Source organism: Syzygium oleosum, unplaced genomic scaffold, assembly GCF_021117445.2.
Source record: "Syzygium oleosum isolate NSW1041296 unplaced genomic scaffold, Sole_v2.1 Sole_v2.12, whole genome shotgun sequence".
NCBI classification, from domain to species: Eukaryota; Viridiplantae; Streptophyta; class Magnoliopsida; order Myrtales; family Myrtaceae; genus Syzygium; species Syzygium oleosum.
The window spans coordinates 5,554,837-5,574,614 of NW_026607496.1; the positions used below are offsets into that span (position 1 = coordinate 5,554,837).

General features: G+C 41.2%; 1 protein-coding gene across 1 annotated transcript; it reads right to left on the minus strand.

Annotated features, from left to right (window-relative positions):
* Positions 1 to 1,255: 1,255 nt before the first annotated feature.
* On the minus strand, positions 1,256 to 3,773 carry LOC115672346 (protein OCTOPUS-like). The gene has a single exon (XM_030594137.2). It carries the CDS (start codon positions 3,681 to 3,683, stop codon positions 1,518 to 1,520), a length of 2,166 nt encoding a protein of 721 aa, XP_030449997.1. The 5' UTR covers positions 3,684 to 3,773; the 3' UTR covers positions 1,256 to 1,517.
* Between the last annotated feature and the right edge of the window lie 16,005 nt (positions 3,774 to 19,778).

Consider the following 19,778-nt stretch of genomic DNA (forward strand, 5'->3'; position numbering starts at 1 on the left):
CGCCACTTCAGGGGAATTTTTGGAATTTTCCCACGACAATAATAATATCATACAAGACGCAATGCGTTGACCTTCCGTGATATAACCTATCAATATACACATTTTTTCTTGTTAGTGCAATAGTAAGATTGGTATCTAGGTATCAGGCATTCCATTGAATCCATCTCCTTTAATCTAGTTCACAAAGGCACGCTGCACCATAGCCTAAGAACTCACGATTAAATACTTTCTTGTATGTTCTTCTCAAGTTCTAGTAATTTGACTACTTAATTGAGTTGAACTAAGGTTGAATAAATCTTACTTGAGTAGCCTATGAGCTTGATCGACTGATGAAGCTTCATGAATATAATGAAAAGCAAAGTTTCTTAAAACATATCTTTAAGCATTCAAAATACGAAACAAACTAGAGTTCTGGTTCGATTTCAACTGAAACTTCCCTTGTAATCGATCGATTCAAGCTCCGATCGAGTAGCGAGTCGTGTATAGGAGCCGGGTGGAGCTCGAGCATTGAAATGTATGGGACCCGACTCGTCCCTACGAATAAGCGAGACGATGAGAATTGCAAACTCAAAACAAAAACATAGGTAGTACCCGGTTATTACAGGGCCCCAGTTTGAGAGCCACCTTTTAAGCCACGGTGAAAGCCAACGAGATTAGACAGGAGTTTAACGCGGAGGCTGTTTTTTAACCAGGTGCTCGCTTTATTCCTCTTACTTCATGTTTCACCCAACATGCATGGCCCATTGCTTCAGTAAAGAATCAAATTATCACTGGACTTCTGGTGCACTTATCGTCCAATTTGCTCTCGCAGATTGAACAGGGAAAGATGCCAAAGGGACGGACGAGGCAAAAAATGGGCAGTGTCGCTTTCTCGTACAGGGCTTTATTCTGAGACAAACTGCATAAACCAGGTGGGAATGATCCGACAATTTTCTTTTAAGTACTCATCAAACACACATAAGATGACAAAAACCTCAATTCACTGATTATTGAAGCCACGCCCGACTTCACCAGTCATCCCACCACACCATGCTTCTCTGCTCTGGTTCTGCTTCTGGAGTAAGACAAAGCTCACCAGAGAGAGACAGAGCCAAACCAATCTTGTCTCCAACACAAAGAGCACGTAACATCCTGAATACATCCGAACTTATATTCTTCATGTCTACCCCTTTTCTGGTAAAGCATGACAAGGCGGGTGTGGAGATAGTTCACCAACAATCACTCCACAAGAAGATATCAAAGCATGAATAGTAAATTCAAGAGAGAAGACTAAAAATTTTGATTATTCAACTGAAAGAAGCATGCTGATCACAGGAATAGAAAAGCAACAATCTTTAGGGTGCTTTCTTGTTTCTCTTCCTTTACCTTAAACCAACCACCAAGAACAAGACATAGAGCTCAGGCATGTGTTGTTGGAGGGTGAGGTTTACACAACAAATGAAGCAAAAATTTAACACCACTAACCAAAAAAGGAACGCCTTATGGAGAGACCATCTTTTCGTTTTCCCCAGCTCAATTCAGTACAATCTCAGAACGCTTCTTGCAATGGATTGGGCCTGATTAGCCCTGCTCTTCCCGGATCCGCTCCTCCGGCTACCCCGCATCGGAGTCAAGTAAAACCTCAACAGCCCGTTATCGAGGTTGTTGGGCGAGTACCTAGCGCTGCGATTCCGCTCCAGGACGAACTCGTCCCGCTTCTTCTTGCCGTTCTGTCCGTTCGTCTCGAACACGCTCTTTCTGATGCTCCCGAAAGATCCGCCAACAAGATGGTTGTAGGACGAGTTCCTGCAGCTCACACTGCTATTGCTCCTAAACACCTTCCGATTGAAGCCGCCCCGTAAGTCCCCGTTATGCTCGCCTCGCAGCTCCGGCCACGACTCGGAGAACGACCTCTCGACCCCGTTCGATCTGCTGTACCTATCGTCGTTCTCATCCTTGTTCCCTCCTCTCCTATGTATAAACCCCCAAATGCTCCAACCCTTGCCCCATCTCCTCGATTTCTTCAACCCCTTTGGGTCGCCATTGTTCACACTGGCCGCATTGTCCCTAAATGCAAGATCGAACATGTCCGAGCAATCGTCTCTCAGCGAGTTCGAATTGGAGATTGACTCCCTCGACTCTCGATCCCCGACAATCGGTTTGCTCCCTTGGAAGTAATCAGCAGTAGCAGGGGAGACTTTCGCATTCTTACCAGACTTCAATTCATCGATCTCCGCCACCACTGCGGCCGCCGTCTTCCTGATGGAATTCGACCGGTCGAGGCTCTTTCTCCTCCGAGAAGACGAGTCCAAGTAGTAATCGCGGGTTTGTGCCGATCCACCAGGGAGGGACGCCTCCTCATTGATGCAATTCATTGGCTCCTCCACCGGAATCTGGGTATCGGTCCTCGAGACGTGAACTGGAGAGTCCTCCACGACGGATACCATCGTGGGCATCCGCGGGAACGACCTCCCAATCAAGTGCCCATCCCATGAGGCCCTCGGCTCGTCGAATGAGTATCTCGGGTCGTCGAAGGACATCCGCGCGGCGTCAAAGGAAATCCGGGCGGCGTCGAGCGAGAACCTGGGGTCGGTGTCGCAGGATCTCCGGCCGAACCCATAATCGGCGATCTCGGACTGGGTTTCTCGGAATTGGCGGCCGATGGGCTTCTCCACGGGCAATGTGGCGGAGCCACTTCCATTGTCTCGCTTCTTCATCTTCTGCTTCCGCCTCCAATTCTGCCATTTCTTGCTGAAGACCGAAGCAGCAGACCAGAAGCTACCCGCAATCTCCTTGAAGTCTCTCCCGGAAGATTTCTTAGCTTGAGAATCGAGATCTATGTGATCTTTCATCGTCTTCACCTCTTCTTCCGGCACTACTTCGAGCTCTGGCTCAGCTATTTCTTCAATTTCTACTTCTTCCTCCTCTTCTTCTTCTTCTTCTTCAACAATCTCCTGCACTCTGTTTTCGACAACAACAGGTGCTGCTACATTGGGCTCTTCCCAAGCCCTAATCTCGTCGTCTTCCTCTTCCTCTTCGTCCTTCTGCACGGTGTATTCCTTGCTCTGCTGATAATCGCTTCCCGCTTCCGCGTCCTCTTCTTTGGACTCGAGAACCGGACCCCGAACCACGCCCGCCGATCCCAGGCTCTTGGCCTGGACGCCCTCGGAGTTGCTGCTCCGGGTGGAGTCCCGCTTCGACGACGGGTTCCGCTCGTCGTCGAGGCTGAACAGCGACCAGAGCGTGTTCCGCACCCTGACGTCGCAGGACTTCCTCTGCGGCTCGAAAATGCCGGAGAAGAAACCCTCGTTCTTGGACGCCGAGAACGACTTCGTGCGCCGGAGCTCCGGCAGGAAGGCCGAGGCGGACGCCGCCGGGGCCGGGGGCTTGGAGGAGTTGGAGGAGCTGGAGCCGGGCTTGAAGATGGCCTTAAGGGCCGAGGCGGCGGCGGAGGAGGAGGAAGGGGGCTTGCGGGAGGAGGAGGAGGAGGAGGAGGCGGCCGGGGCCGGGCCGGGGGCGGGGGCGGCGGGGGCGGAGGAGGAGGAGGGGTCCAGGACGGCGAGGCGCTCGCAGAGGCATAAGGGGCAGAAGCCGGTGAAGCGCTCGTCGGGGTGGCGGTCGCAGGAGGTGGAGGAGCGCGGCGGCTGCGGGGGCTGCGGCGGCTGGAGCTGTGGCGGCAGTGGAGGCTCCGTCGTGGGATTCATAACCGGCGGTGGTGCTTGGTCCCCGCTCCACCGCAGCTCATGTTCAAGCTCCTTTCTTTGGGGGGTTTTTCCCGGAAGAGCACCCAGACGCCACAAGAGAGAGAGAAAGCGAGCGAGAGAGAGATAGAGAGAGAGAGAGACGCAGAGAAGGAGGAGGAAGGAGGGGGGTTTTAGCTTTTTAGAGAGAGAGAGAGAGGGGGGGAGAGGGAGACAGTGCGGGCGTGTGAACTGTTCGGGGCTCCAACGGACAGTGCGGAGGAGGAGGAGGAGGAGGAGGAGAAAGAGAAAGCGAATTGTCCAAATAATGATAGAGATGCAACGGGTTTAATTAAAAGACAGAGAGAGGATTAAGCCCCTCTTTCTTTTCCATTTTTATTGCATCTCTCGTCCTAATTTTACAGCTCAAATCAATGAACCTGACCTAATGCTTGCTAATCTTCCTAATCAGGCTCCGTTTGTTTCCCGGAAAAAAATCGATGATTTGAAAAAAATTATTTTCTCGCAAAAATAATCGCTCGTGCCATTTTATAAAAATGAACGAACGAAAAATGCATTCATCGTTTCGCGGAAATGTCCAGATGTAAATTGTTATCGATGAAGAAAACATTTTCCATTTCTAATTATTTTGAGCGATACAGGCGATCATTCTCTGAAAAATGTTCTCCAAATCATTCATTTTCCACGAAAGAAAACGGATCTTTAGCGTGCATTAGATATAAACTCAGGTCACTCGATGTATGATGTTATTGATTGGAGCATGGAATTTCCATACCAGCTCATCAATTTACCACTCTCCAAGTCATTTTCCAAAAATGAGATTTGCTTAAACTATGATATCTGCGCTCCGTATTTCTCGTTCCCAATTCCAATACTTGAACTCGTAACGTTGCACAAATCATCTTAAGGAAAAAAAACATAATTAAAATCGAATACTTAATATTTTAGCATAAAATACAACTTTATTTTAGCATAAAATACAACTTTATTTTAATGTATCATTAGCTGTAAAAGGTACACGTAAAGTTAAATTACGAAAGGATAGAGCAAGTATTTGCGTATCATACGCCATACATATTATTATTATTATACAATCTCTTAAATACATATAACCGATATAAGCTTTTGCCTTTTAACTAATATAAGGTAATCTTAATTAAGATTATCTCATCATTCTAAAAAAAATTTCCTAATACAAATTAGTTAAGATTAAATAGTATAATTATGAAGAGAGAGAGAAGAATAATGCGGCACTAATAAATGTGTACATACATGTTTTACCATTTTCATGGAGAAAGCACCAAAAGCTTTTCTTAGGCGGCACACTTGAAATGGCACTTTGAAAAGATTTTCGCGTAATATATTTATACATACGTAACAATAAATGACATATCAGATGGCAACGGAGTTTGCTCCTCTCGTCGTGATCATAGGTGGAGCGCTTGATAAGCAATAAGACAGATCGGGTTGACGAGGGAAACTGCACCCTTAAGATCGCCCGGAGAGGCGGGCTTATCGAGGAGCACGGAAGCCGTCCTAGACACCAATCATCTAGGGGTGTGCATAGTTCCAGAGTAGAATATGGAACTTGAGAATTTGGGCGGTGAGAATCTATAGGTTCTAGATTTCAAGGTATGTGAAGTAGATTTTAAGTTCCAAAAATTGGAGAACCCGTGGAGGAACCTTAAACCTTAAACAAGTTTTTTGTGTTTTTTCTTTATCTATGTCTTCGCGTGATTATGCGATGTTCGTGGCGTTAGATAATGAAGCGTATAACCTAGAACCACCAATCCGAGCTTTTATTTTATTAATTGTTAATGTTTCGTATTCTTTATGTATCTAAATATAATTTGTGCTTAGTGAATCGTAACAGCAAGTTGTGATCATTAAAGGTGATGATTCACCGTAATTATTTAAATAATAATACAGGTGGAACCTGGATAAGCCCTCGAACCAACCCCTGCCCTGTTACAAGGTTTCAAAAAAAAATGAGGAACGTATTTCCATGTGTAGGTTCCAAGTTCTAGGTGAAATCTATACGGAATTCGGAACCGCTCACCTCTACAATCAACCGTTGTATCGAGAGGAGGAATCATCGTATGCATGTATTTTCACTTTTATTTTTTAGAAAAAGAAAATCGTCAAATGATACTCTTTTTCATTTTTGTCGCTAAAAATCATCGAGTGATTCTATGATTTATTAAAAGTGGGACTTAAATGAAGAGAGAGACTCTCTGTCTCTCTCTTTCTCTCTCTCTCTCTGTATCGGTGGGTGCCATTGAGAGTTCATTTTCTCCGGGGAGCTTTTTCCTCCGCTCCTCGGGCCGCCCGCTGGGTGCGAAATCCCACTTCTGCCCCTACCGTTCCCCCCCCCCCTCCCTCCTTTCCCGGAGGTCAGTCGTGTCAGCCTTCCTAGGCCTCCTCGTAGGGGGTGGGGGGCCCTTGTTTGGAACCGGGGTTCACTCTATCCTCTCTCCGGATTAGGATGCTCTCCGCCCGGATTTAGATACCTCGTCCTGCTATAGCCAGGAGTCAACGAGGGCAGGGTCTCTTATTATGTGGTAAGGTTTGGTAAGTTGGCATAGATGCAAAAGGCGGAGAGATAGAGAGAGAGAGAGAGGGAGTGTTATTCCTCAAGTCCCGTTTTGATATCCGCTACTTCTTTTCTTTTTTTATCTTTTCAATTGTTATCCTTTTTCTTATTCTCTTTTTTCCTCTTTTTATTATCTATTTTTCTTTCCCAATGTGACATTTGGCGGGTGCCGCATCAGCGCCGCGTTTTTCAAGAACATAAATAAATAAATAAAAACAGTTATGCCGGCATTTTCTGCTCGCCAAATTGGACGGAGCTTAAGGAGGAGCTTGATTGTAACCAATTTGACCGGTTTTAGAATCCAATTGCTAGGGGATCGATTCTCGAGTGGGTCGATTTCCATCCTGGAACCGGTAACCGGACTAGAAGGGCCGGTTCCCAGTTTGTGGAATCGGGAACCGGCCCACTTGGTCCTAGAACGGACCGACCGGTCCAATCCAGTTCGCAATTGGGTCCAAGAACCAACGGTGCTATCTTTCTTCTTCTTCTTCTTTTCCTATTCCCTACACTACAAGTATTGTTGCATAATCTTAACTCTCATTCTTTGGTGCTTTGGATCTCTAATCAATGGAAATCTTGGTGGAAAGACGCTAAAAGGTGTGATAAAATATGATCAAGTATCATTAACTTGCTAATAAAAAAAAGTAGTATCGATCTGGTCCGAGTGGTTTGGTCCACTGGAAATGGGAACAGGACCGACAATGCCCAGAACTGGCTGATACAGTCTGGTTCCAATGCTCATCCCTAATTGCACTTTTCAAAAGTTTTAGAACTCGATTACACTTTCGTGACTGATTTGAAGACTTTTGGTGCATGTATCCTTGATTTTAATGGAACTGCTTTTGTGAAAGATTGTCGTTTTAAGAGGGTGAACAACATTAAAAACAGAATTGTAATTCATCCGGAAGAATGATGGAGTAAGCAAAGTCGATTGGAGAGCATGAACGTTGATTTGAACGTAGTTTTATGCGACAATTTAGAGTCAATTTACTTGTCCATCACAAATAACATGATCATAGTGCATTTTTTTTCAATATATTTGAAAATGTAATAATAAGAATGAGAGATGTTAAACTTTTCATTATCATAATGAAATTATCCAGCATTGAAGTATTGACTTTCAAACAACTTGAATTCCATAGTCGGTAAGATAGGAAATAGAAGTAGCCAGCGTCGCGTGTATCCAAGAAAGTGACATTCAAAACATTAAGTAAAATCATCTCGTCACATAGTATTTGAATCAACGTGATATTTGTTCATGTAGTCCCTAAACTTCCGTTCAATCTATTCCTTAAACTTAAAAAAAAACATATCACATTCCATATAGTCCTTCCGTTAAATATTATAAGAATTTTTACTAAGTAACTATAATCCATGCTAACTTGACCTTAGATATGTAATGTTGGCATCCACGGAGCTTACATGTGGCTCCCACGTCGCGAGCGCTCGTACATATATCTTTCATTATATTGACCCAGAAAGAAAGATAAAAACAAAAGATTTACGGACTTGAAATAACGACACGGGAATCCGCGTCATTATTCTGACCCGATAAACGATTACGTTACGGTCCATATCCGAAGAAGCACGCGATACACTTAACGGTAGGACCACATTGATGGGACGTTCGAAAGTTTGGAGATTAAATTAAGAAGCTCGAAATTCGGGAATCACATCGAACATCGAAGAAAAAAGCAAATAATAATGTGCGGAGAACCACGAAAGTCGAGTGAACGACAAGTTTCTATGAGGTGGGACTAGCCTGGAAGTTTCACCTATATAGATCAGACAATATTGCAAGATCGAACGTGTCCCTTGGGGCATCGAAACCAACCCGATGGACACATTTGGGTCGACAAGAAGAGAAAGGAAAAAGAAAAAGAGAGAGCCCCTCACATTGAAATGTTTCCCCCCTTTTTTTGACCTTTCCTCTTTTTCAGTATATTTTCTTGGGTTTTTTTTTTTGTGTTTTTTTTGTTTTTTGGGGAGGGGGGTTGGTGGTGATCTTGGGAGGGGTTTTCGATTTTCAAAGATTCCTGGCAAGAGGAAAAAGCGAAAAAGCAAAAGTCACGCCATCGACTGGGGGGCTGTGTGTGTGTTGTCTTTGCCGGGTGCTGCTTCTCTCTCTCTCTCAGTCACACTTCGCTTTCCTTTCTCTGTTCCTTTCTCTGTTCCTTTCTCCCTCCTCTCTCTCACTCTCTCTTCTCCCTACGCTTTTTCTTTTTCCTGTTCGTGGGCTTTCCTTTTGTTTTCAGGCTCTCCCTTTTTCTTCCCACATCGCAAAGCCAACACCAAAAAAAAAAAGGAAAAAAAACGAAAACCCCCCAAAAAAAAAATAAAGAGATAGGAAAAATTAGGGGGAAAAAAGAAGAGAGGACAGAAAGATATAAAGAGGGATCATTTTTCCCCCACCTGGACTTGTTTTTGCATCAACAATCGAGTATGAGGGCATGGCCCAAGTCGTGTTTCCATAGTGGGTGCACATTTAGCTCCGGTGACCAAAAATGGAAAACCATGCCATTGGAATTATATATATATTGAAATAGGGGGGGCTATTTTCGAGTTTATTTGTCGTTTGCCGAGACATAAATTGGACGGGATAATTGCTCAAAAAATTTATCCGAACTTTGGCACGGCTGCGCAATAACTTTCGGGTTTTTGAAAAACTGGCGTATCAGTTTGTGAGCTCTCTCTAAATTTATGTAGGACTCGAGGTGTCGCGAATACGGTATCTCCAACATCTCCTTATTTTCAAGGAGTAAACTAGATTAAACTAGGACTCTGTTTGTTTCTTGAAAAATGAATGATTTGCAAAATATTTTATTAGAATTGATCGCCTGAAATAATTAGTTAATGAAAATTATTTTCATAATCGACAATAATATATGTCTAAACATTTTTATGGACAATAAAAATATTTTTTATTTAATCAATTTTATAAGTGATACAAGCGATCATTTTTAAGAAAATATTTTGAAATCGTTCATCTTTAGGAGTCTCATTATTCATCTTATTTTCCTGACCAATTTTCTATTCATCTTTGAGTTTGAGCACGCACGCATACTCTACATATAATGTTCGAGATATACATTCGTACACATACGCAAATAATTTAATTTTATCAATACAGTCAACAAAAATACTGAACTTGTCCTTAAATTGTGGCTACGGGCTACTTACCCTAACTATTTCAAAATTACTCTTTTTAAATTAAATATCACTCCATAGAATTCTCTCTTTACAAGAATTCTGTTTGGTGGGGCTTTTCTGAATAGTTTTTGTCCATTTTCTTATTAGCTATAGAAATTGCAAAATAATATTTTCCGAAAATTATATGCAAATTCTGGGTGACTACACTACATGATGACTTGGAAAAGGATGAAATTGGAGGCCACGATCGAAACGAAATACAGAATTTTACTTATTTGACCGATGATTTTTAAAGCATGGTCTGGATTTGAAAAATAATTGAAGCCTAAGCCTTCTATGAAAAAAAAAAAAAAAAGGAACCAGGGAGACATTGCAATCGATTTCAATATTTTGGCCGATACCTTGGAAAAATTTAGGAAGTCGAGGAGTAAAACTTACAACAAGTTTCAAAACTCTAAGAGCAAAATGACAAATCGTCAAAATATTTAGAACTAAATTGGTCAAATTAAAAAATTCAAGACTGAATAAGTTCGTGACTTTTTAAATAAGGGATAATAACACAAATAGTCCATGAACTTTGGCTCAATGTGCAACGTTATCTCCAAACTTTTAATCCGTTCAATATAGTCCATGAACTTTAGCTTAATATTCAATGCGATCCCTGAAATTTTAACTTATTCAATATGATCCTTGAAATTTTGGTACATATTCAATATAGTTCAGGGACTACATTGAGCATGTGCAAATAATTAAGGGACGGCACTGAACAAATTAAAAGTTTAGAGGTCACATTGCAAATTGAGTTAAAATTCAGGGACCACATTAAACAAGTCAAAAATTCATAGACCAAATTGCACGTTAAACCAAAATTCGGATACTGTTTATGTCATTTTCCTTTCGGATGATCATCCAATTTGGCCTCCGCAAGGAAAGCTGATTGGACTAGTCACGCGACATCACCCTGACCCGTAAGTGAAGCCCGACCCGATGGCCCGACCGGGTACGGGTCTGCCCCAAGAACAAACTTTTGTCAGTTTTAACATGACTAATAAAAAAAACAGCAATAAAAGAATGCGACATCACCCTGTTTTTTTTATTAGTCATGTTTTAACTTTTTTTTTTAGCAAAAAAAACATGACTAATAAAAAAAAATAAAAAAAACAGCAATAAAAGAATGCACATGCGAACCACCGCCTACGGAGTACGGAGTGGCATGCACCTACGGCCACGGCCACCCATGCATGCACACGTCATCATTCCTCCCCCGCCAGATTAGACGGCCCCCGCCCCCCACACGAGCGGCGTCGCCGGCACGTGTCGAAATTCCGCGGCACGAGGCGCAGCTCCCCCCCCCCTGCACAGCGGGCCCCACGTACCCCCAGCCTAACCTACAACACGGGATCTGAGAGAGCGTACCGGGACGCGCCGTGTTCCCGCCCTCACGTGATGATCCCCCCACACGTGCCGCGAGAGCCTACTCTTCAACGGTCGATTATCGGTTTCGGGGAAAAAATAAAAAATAAAAAACACATGGAAATAAATCCTTGTTAATCTTTTAATATCGATTGTTTATTTAAAAAAAAAATCAGTGGTGATTGCGGCTGATGAAAAATGCTAGAAATTAAAAAGGACAGGTGAGAAATGGTGGGTGGGTGAGTGATTGTGTAGATTGATATTGCGAGTGGAGGAGGCGAAATTTACCGCGAAAAAGGCTCTTGAGCCCGTCACGAATCGTGTTTCGCGATATGTTAAAAGGGGCTCGAGATGACGGATGGCCCGCCCACAAAGCCTGCGCCTCCCCTAACTTTCTGGGCGGGACGGGGTCGCTCGCTTCCAATTCCCCGTTTCGTTAACACGGTTGCGCTCTCCATCGATCTTTGCCGACTTTAATACCGGCTGTTGCGACAAAATCGATTGACAACACATGGGTAATTAGTGCGCAACGCGCTCACAAACGCAAATTCCAATAAAAACTCTCGTAATTCTATCAATTACCATCAATTAATTTAAAGTGGGGTAAGTGGCCTTGCAAGAAAACGAAATGCATATCTATATATCTAGAATACTCTAATGAGAATCTAAGTTAAAATTGGAAAAAAGATAAACCAATGAAATAAAACGTATACTCTGACCAAAAAAATAAATAAAATAAAATGTATACGCTACTAAGTCTTAAATATGTAAAAGGATAATACTAAAGATTGAATCAATTCTTCTAATATTCGACCTATTTGATCAGCAAAGGATAAGGAAATAAACTAATCAAAATCTTCTAAAATTTCCGTCCTGTGTCATCAGTTTGGTTTACCCTTTGAGGAAAGTTTCTGGAAAAAGGCAAAAGACTTTTGATTAAGGGGGTTTTTACAAAATACAAGTAATGATTAGTATATTGTAATTTAAAAATACATTGAGAAGCAACTTTTGTTTAAATGGTGTTGGAAAAATTACACTTTGTAAATGACTTTTATTATTTTTTGGGAAAATACCACCAAAAATCCCAAACTATGTCACTTGTGACAAATTTACCTTGAACTTTTTTTTGTGACACGAAAAACCCCAAACTATGCCATCTCTGTGACACATTTACCTAAACTTTTTTTTGTGACACGAAAAACCCCAAACTATGCCATCTGTGACACGAAAAACCCCAACACCGGCGAGGGCGGCCCTCGCCGGATCTGGAGAGGGTCACCTTCGCCTAGGCGGCCGACCCTCGCCGGCGAAGGCAGCCCTCGCCGGGGAAGAGAGAAAAAAAGAAAAAAAAAAAAGAAAAAGGAAAAAGACGAAAATGCCCATAGGCCAAAGTATTGTGGAGTAAATGTGTCACAGATGTGGCATAGTTTGGGGTTTTTCGTGTCACAAAAAAAATTCAAGGTAAATTTGTCACAAGTGACATAGTTTGGGATTTTTGGTGGTATTTTCCCTTATTTTTTTCATAAAAAAACTTCAAAACTGGCGAAGGGCTCAACGACCTACGAGCCAGACACCTGAGGTTGCACGACCTTAGCCGAGGGCCACTTGGGGTGGCCATGGCCACATGAACCCAGGCGACCGTGCTTGAGGTTGCGTGGTCTCAGTCCGTGTCGCCTGAGGTCCTACGACCTTAGGCAAGGCTGCCAACGAATTTGACTTGCTATAGGCCCAACCCTTTTGCCGACGATGTTGTGTAGGTGATGACATTTTCAAAATTCTGAAAGTTTAGCAAGGGCACTATTGGAAAAAAAATATATTAGTATTATGGAAATACTCCAAGCTCAAAACACCTCCGGGCCTACCTTGGGTTAAATACCTTTATAGGCCGTTAGAAATGCAATTGCATTTCCCGAAAAACTCCTAAAAAAATTTTGCGTATTTGTATTTGCCCGAGGGATTTTGGGCTCTAAAAAACCCTTGAGAAAATGGTTCCCAAACGCACCCATATCGCTTATAGGGCATCCCATGAATTTCCGGGTTATAAGATCTCCACTCTTATGCCGAGGACTATTGTAAAAACTTTTGATCCTTTTAATAGAATCATGAAGAACTCCTTTTCCATGCTATCTTTGTACACACGTGCCAAGCAAGTAAATGCGTTCCCATATCACAAACCAAATGAAGGTGAAAATAAGATATGTGATATAAGTCGAAATAAACACACAGGGTCAAAAGCGTGCCGTAAATTTGATCAGAATATTTGAAAATAATTATTTCACATATTGATCTTGTAATTATAGATGTACATAATTAGAATTTACATAATAATTACGAAATGACCCCATCTTCTCCACACGAATCAAACTCCCTGAAAAGTGCATTCAAGTGGTGACTAAAACGATGCAAAAACACCGATGTTCATAAAGTTATCCGTAGACTTAGTTTCCCAATCGAATAATCATTAGAAAAAAGCAAATTTCATCACTTACAAGTTCAAAGAAATAATCATAAACCTATAAGACAATGGAATCGAAGTATAGCGTACTGTCGCTAGGCGTAGATCCGGCTCTCAATCAAATCCATTTCATGTAGGCTAAGCATTCGAAAAGAACTATTCGGATGGGAAGTCGTATGGGAAAAGTACAAAAAAAGTTCTAAATCTATTACATTCGTACCAATTCAATTATAAACCTTTCGATAGACTAATTTAGTCCTAAACCTTTTCAATTGATACCAATTTAGTCCATTTGACTAATTTAGGCTAGAAACCGCTGACGTGGACGTCGGCCGTCCTACGTGGCATGACCGGCACTGACGTGAACATATTTAATAATATTTTAATACTTTTTGAATTTTCATAATATTTTATTTTTTTATTTCCTTTCTTTCTTTCTTTATCCTTCATTTTTGTCGGCGAGCAGTGAGGGCCGCCTTGCCCAAAGCCGGCAGGTCCGCGAAGGCCCCCTCGCCCGAGACCGGTGGGGCCACGAAGTCCCTAGCCGAGGGCCTTCCCTAAGTCGCGCTTTACGAATCGCCCGGTTCTTTCAATCCACGTGAGAATTGGGGGGGGAGGCATTGGGATTCATTACATTACATCTCCTCTGTTTCCCTATTGGTCTATAGAGATTCTCGTGTACATTCATTCATAAGTAACTAGTAGTTCCATGCATTTAGATCGAACACAAGGATTGGAGATGAGAGATTGTGACGTGCGGGCTTCAGCTTGCGTGGGACATATGAAGCGAGAGTCGCCGCCGGATCACGAGATAGGGGACCCCCGGCATTACTCTTTGGGCGGTGGCTTTTGGTCCCTCTGCCCCCCACCAAAACCCTAACAAAAGGGCAAAAGGAACAAAAGAAATGAAGAAAGAAAGAAAGAAAGGAAGGAGAGAGAGAGACCAATTAATTTAATGAGCAGCTCGAACCACATTCACATGACGAAACCGAGGATGAGGAATTTTAGCATGTCCACGTGATGTCTTAAGCTGATTGAAGACGAGAATTTTTTTTTAAAAAAATGGGTAAAACTTTCCCTATTATTAATCTAACAAAAAGGAAATTTCTAAATGATATAATAGGTAGCTACTAAAAATTTGCACCAAACACATTCTATATATATATATATGTCAAAAGAAATGATTTAACAATAGTATTTGGATGATGTGACTTCTTGAGCGATCTTTAATTTTTGATTCTTTTTACCGCGCTATGTTTTTTTCTCACTGTTCGACACTGTTATTACTATCCATCTTTGGCAACAAGTAATGGTAGATGAATCGTATGCTTTGGACAAAACTCATACTCGAGATACGATTGATTTGCCACATGAAAAGTCTGATTTCGATTGTGGGTATATAAGATCACACCAAGGGCGGATGACACCGTGGAATGCCACAAAACTTAACTGGTGTCAAAAGGTTGTATGCTCAGGAATATGGAATCGACTATAATGGGATATTTGCCCTTGCGACATGTCTCACTTCTGTTCGAAGTCTTCTTGCTATTGTCGCTATTAAATGATGGTCTCAGTTTCAAATGCATGTCAAAAATGCATTCTTCCATGGTGATCTTGCTGAAGAAATTAATATAGTCTTCTCCTAGGTACACTCACCCTCTTAAAAAAGTGTTTACTTGGAATCGCACGCCCAGTCATATGATCAAGCTCTTTTTGTTTGACGCACACCTCATGGATATATTTTGCGGCTTTTATATGTGGACAACAAGATTATTATTGGCGATGATCATATCAGCATCACAAAATTCTAGTGGTATCTTAGTTGATAGTTTGAAATGAAGGATCTCGAGAAGTTTGATTATTTTCTAGGCTTGGAGGTAGGCTCCTTCTCTTGTCATCTTTTTCAAGCCAAATATGCCATTGATCTTCTTTTTCAAGGAGGACTTGCCAATGGCAAGATTACTGTAACTCCTTTTAAGACTAATGCCATATTTAATGACACCGATGCGACAAAAAAAAATGGCACCGACGAGACTCCTCTTCGAATCCTCCACTCTATAGATATAGTTGTTAGTCTTGTATATGTCACTTTTACTTGTCCCAACATTGCTTATGTTTCGACCAAAAAAAAACATTGCTTATGTTGCCACATTGTCAATCAGTTCATACCACACCATGTACGACTCATTTTGCTACACTCTTCAGATTTTTTGCTCCTTCAAGAGTGCCTTGTTTCATTGCATTTACTTTTCAATCATTCCACCTTAGAGATGCAATCTTATTATGATATAGTTTGGACAGGTGACCATTTAGATCGTCGCTCTACCACAGGTTACTACTACAACTCGCTCATCTTCTAATATAGCAATAAGCAAACCGTCGTCACTAGATCTATTATGGAAGTCAAATATTGTGCTCTTGCACATAGGATCTCCGAACAAATTCCAATAGTTACTCGAAGCAATTGGAGTTTGTCATAGTGGCGGGTGAGTCATTTTATTACGACAATGAAGTACTATTCAAATATCATATAAAGACGTTTTCCATGAGCACAAATAGACTATCATTTTATACGGTGTCATGTGCTTTATGGAGCTGCCCATTTTGTCTCTATCCTAGCAGTTGATCAAACTATTCATGTTTTCACTAAAGCACGTCCACCCAGGCATTTCTCTTAATTATTTTCTCCTAACTCTATCTGACTTCTTCTCCATCACTGTTAACTTGAGGGTTGATGTTATAAATATTTTTTAGATTTACCATAACTCTCTATATCTCTCCTTGAAAATGTAAATTTCCCTTGATTATTTTATCTATAGTCTATTGTAATTTATACAGTAGATTAGGATAGGATGGTCTGGATATTACGTCACCTTAGATAATCGCTTTGTACAGTCTATAAATACCTTATGTTCTCTTCTCTACTGAACATACAAAAATTACACAACTCTATCTTTCGTATATGATTATCCTTGTCTTAATTCATGCACTTTTTACATTGTCGACAGTTGTATCCAACACGTGAGCAATAGAATGAACATTCACCATATTTCCTCTTGTCGTGCATGTGAATGGTATATGCACAAGGTGATGCGCTGCCGCAGTCCTCTGGACTCTTTACTTACTCTGATAATAATTAATTGAGAATCATAATATGAGAACAAAAGGGAAAGGAGAAGCAAAATAAGCATATGAATATTGGTAAATAAATAAATAAATTGAATAGATAATTAGGAGAGAAAAGAATTGGAGAATAGTTTTGTCTTTTGTAGGGGGTTGGTTTGTTTAGTGGATCAGACAAATTCCACATCCAAATAGGGCAAGTCCTTTGTCGTCGATTGGTGTTAGTGGGGGGAAAAATAGATTTGGGGACAAAAGACAGTTTGGTGTGACGTGGTTCGGCCCCCGTCTGTCTTCATCACTTTCTTTTTTTTCCTTTTCATACGAGAAAAAGCAACCAAAATTTCTAAATTTTGTTTATTATGACATATTTATTCTAAATTACCCAATAAATTCCAAACTTCTACTCGTGTGACACATTTACCCTTCGTCTGCATATGTAGACGCCCGGAAGTAAACGGCATTGACATGGTGCTCACGTGGCTTAAGTGAGAATAGAATGACGTTATTTTGGTGGAATATCAACTGACGGAATATTGACGGGGAGAGTAAATGTATTGCATAGTAGACATTCTCGTCGCAATCAAAGAATGTCTATACTTCAATATGAAATATGTGCACTCCCAAAGGAATTATGGGTGAATGCTTTTATGTGTAGATTGTTCCATCAAAGCGATTTACATCAGATTGGAACACTTTCTGGCTGTCCAGCACCCATCAAAAGGATTCAACAGGAATCAGGACATATTGATGGTCTGGACATATTCCAACAGGTACCAGCAATTCCTCCATGGATTTTAAATCAGGATTTGAGCATGAAAATGCATGCGAGGGGCCCCGCAATTGCTGGTCACGTCAATTGGAAAAGGAAGTCCAACAACAACAAAAATAAATCCTGTCTTATCCGATCAAGTGGGGTCAATTTACCTGAATCTTCTTATGTCATTGCGCTTATAATGTATTGTTATACGGGAGGGGAAGGTTGAATAATTCCTGTACACGAATGTTATGCAGATGCTAGGTGAAGATATTAAGGGGGATATAGGCAGACACGATGATGAGTAGTCCATCGAGGTTGGAAGTTTTGATCGGGTAACATTTGCATATCACGTTCCAAAAGGTCCCGCCACAAATATTTTGCGACTTAAGAGGCTTGGTTTACGACCATAAAGATAAAAAGATCCATTATGATTCGAAAAATAAAGAAAGAAAATAGATGGAAAGTGCCCAGATCAAGTGTTATAATTTAGAATTTGCACTAATAGCTCTTTGTCTTTAGACCAGAACTTAAAGATAAAGAATGATTCCTAAGGCCTAATATACATGCTTGGGATTCCCATCACACCAAACAAAGCAAGGGGGGGCTCTTGCATAAAAAACACAAGCAGGCGGTGTTGGGGGTTGTGGCTTTTATTGTATTTAATTATTCGAATGAACCTAGAAATATGTAAAAGGGAAAGAGATCACGCAAGTCACTAGTGCAGATGAGGGTTGCAAAGGGAAAAAGATTAGGAGGGGTTTTGTATTCTTTTGGGTTTATCGTGTGTTCTTTTCTGAGGAACTGAAGATTCGGAAGTCAGTGTGCCAAGTTTTGTTGTCCTCTCTCTGAGATGAGCTTTATGCAGTGAGAATGAGCTTTTTCTGCTTTATAATCTTTTGTCATCTTCTCAATCAACAATCCCAGTCTCTCAGCATTTAATAAACCCATAAATAAAAGAAATAAAGAATCTCTCTCTCTCTCTCTCTCTCTCTCTCTCGATTGCAAAATATTGATTAAATACTTGAGTTTCCTCGATCTTTATACATGTGGTTGAATATCCATGTGATATGGTCAAATTATGTAATTTCTCTTGTATTTAATTTACTAGAAACGAGTGGAGATTCGACTGGTGTCTTAAGTGCTTCTTGTTCTATGAGCTAAATGTGAGAATATCTGTCTTGCCCCCATCATTTGCTGGATTATAATTACATCTACTCTCTAATTATTGCTTTCAGTTTGGAAATGTCGTTGTTGCAGCTGGCAATTTAGGGCGAATACAATTAATTGTCTCTCAGCTTATCCTAGTGATCATCTCTCCACTTGTTTCGGGTCTCGATAGTAGTAATGCACCCCGTTGGAGTTTTTTTTTATAATCAAGTGAATTATGTTCAACCGCCTCATAAAAGTATGTCGAATCAGTTTATGCATTATTTACTTTTTAAACGAAATGCCTGTATTGAGTGGAAAAACCAGAAAAAAAAAACATGTGATTATAATCAATCCCAGGCATCCAAAGTCCTCACATCTTCAGACCCACGAAAAAAGAAAATGAAACTTGAAAAAAAAAGAGAGGAAGAAAAGGAACGAAGTGGGCAAGAGAGAGCATCTTTTGGGGGCCATTCAAAGATCATACTTTTATCATTAGATTACGAGGAATGAACGTGGAGATTAACATTTGCTCGAGGGAACAGAAGAACAAAGCAGCTCTCAGTGCCCATCAAATAATGCTAAGGGATAGAACATGCGCAACCCTCGATAGATTCCACAAATTTCGCCGTAGCCATTATATCCGACAATAATGTTGTCCTTATGACCCTCCCGTTTTCATAATTATCTCCCCCATAACTCCACAAAACCCTAGCAGCAACATATGAAGACCTCCCAAGCCCTAAGCTCTCTCCCTCTCTCTCTCTCTCTCTCTCTCTCTCTCTCTAGTCTAATGAAGCTGGTGTAATCTACCAAATTGTCTTTTCCTTCATTATTTGGGTTTAGAGAGAGAGAGAGAGAGAGAGAGAGAGAGAGAGAGAGAGAGAGAGAGAGAGCCCTTGTGAAAATGCTTGTCTGGACTTTAAATAAAAGCAGAAAAGCAAAGCCATCATTAGGTAAGGAGAAATGAATGCAAAAGCACAAATATAATTGAGTCCTCTTTTTACCCCACCACCACACGATATGTATAAATCAGTGGCTTCCTTTTTTCATTATATATATTTCCCAAGAAATCAAGAATAGTGTGGTTATGTAATTAGTTCAGTTCAGCCTTGCAAAGATCATTCCAATTTCAGACTCCAGATCAGTCGTGTGTGGACAAGTCCATCCAAAAAGCTTGAAAGCTTCATTTAGTAGATGGGAATTAGTACCCCTGGCATGTGACTTGTGGGTAAGCTTTGCATATGCTTGAAATGTGGAACTTACAATTGAATGGGGGAAGCAAATAAACGGCCCGAAAGTCCAACTTAAGGCGGGCTTATTTCTTGAAGCACAATATGCGTGCGTATACGATTTACAAGTTTTAATTAGCAAATGTAATGCTAGTTTAGCAGTTCATACCGGAAAAATTAGCTACCTACTTATTACTTACTTGTAAGGGTTGGATGGAGGTACAAATAA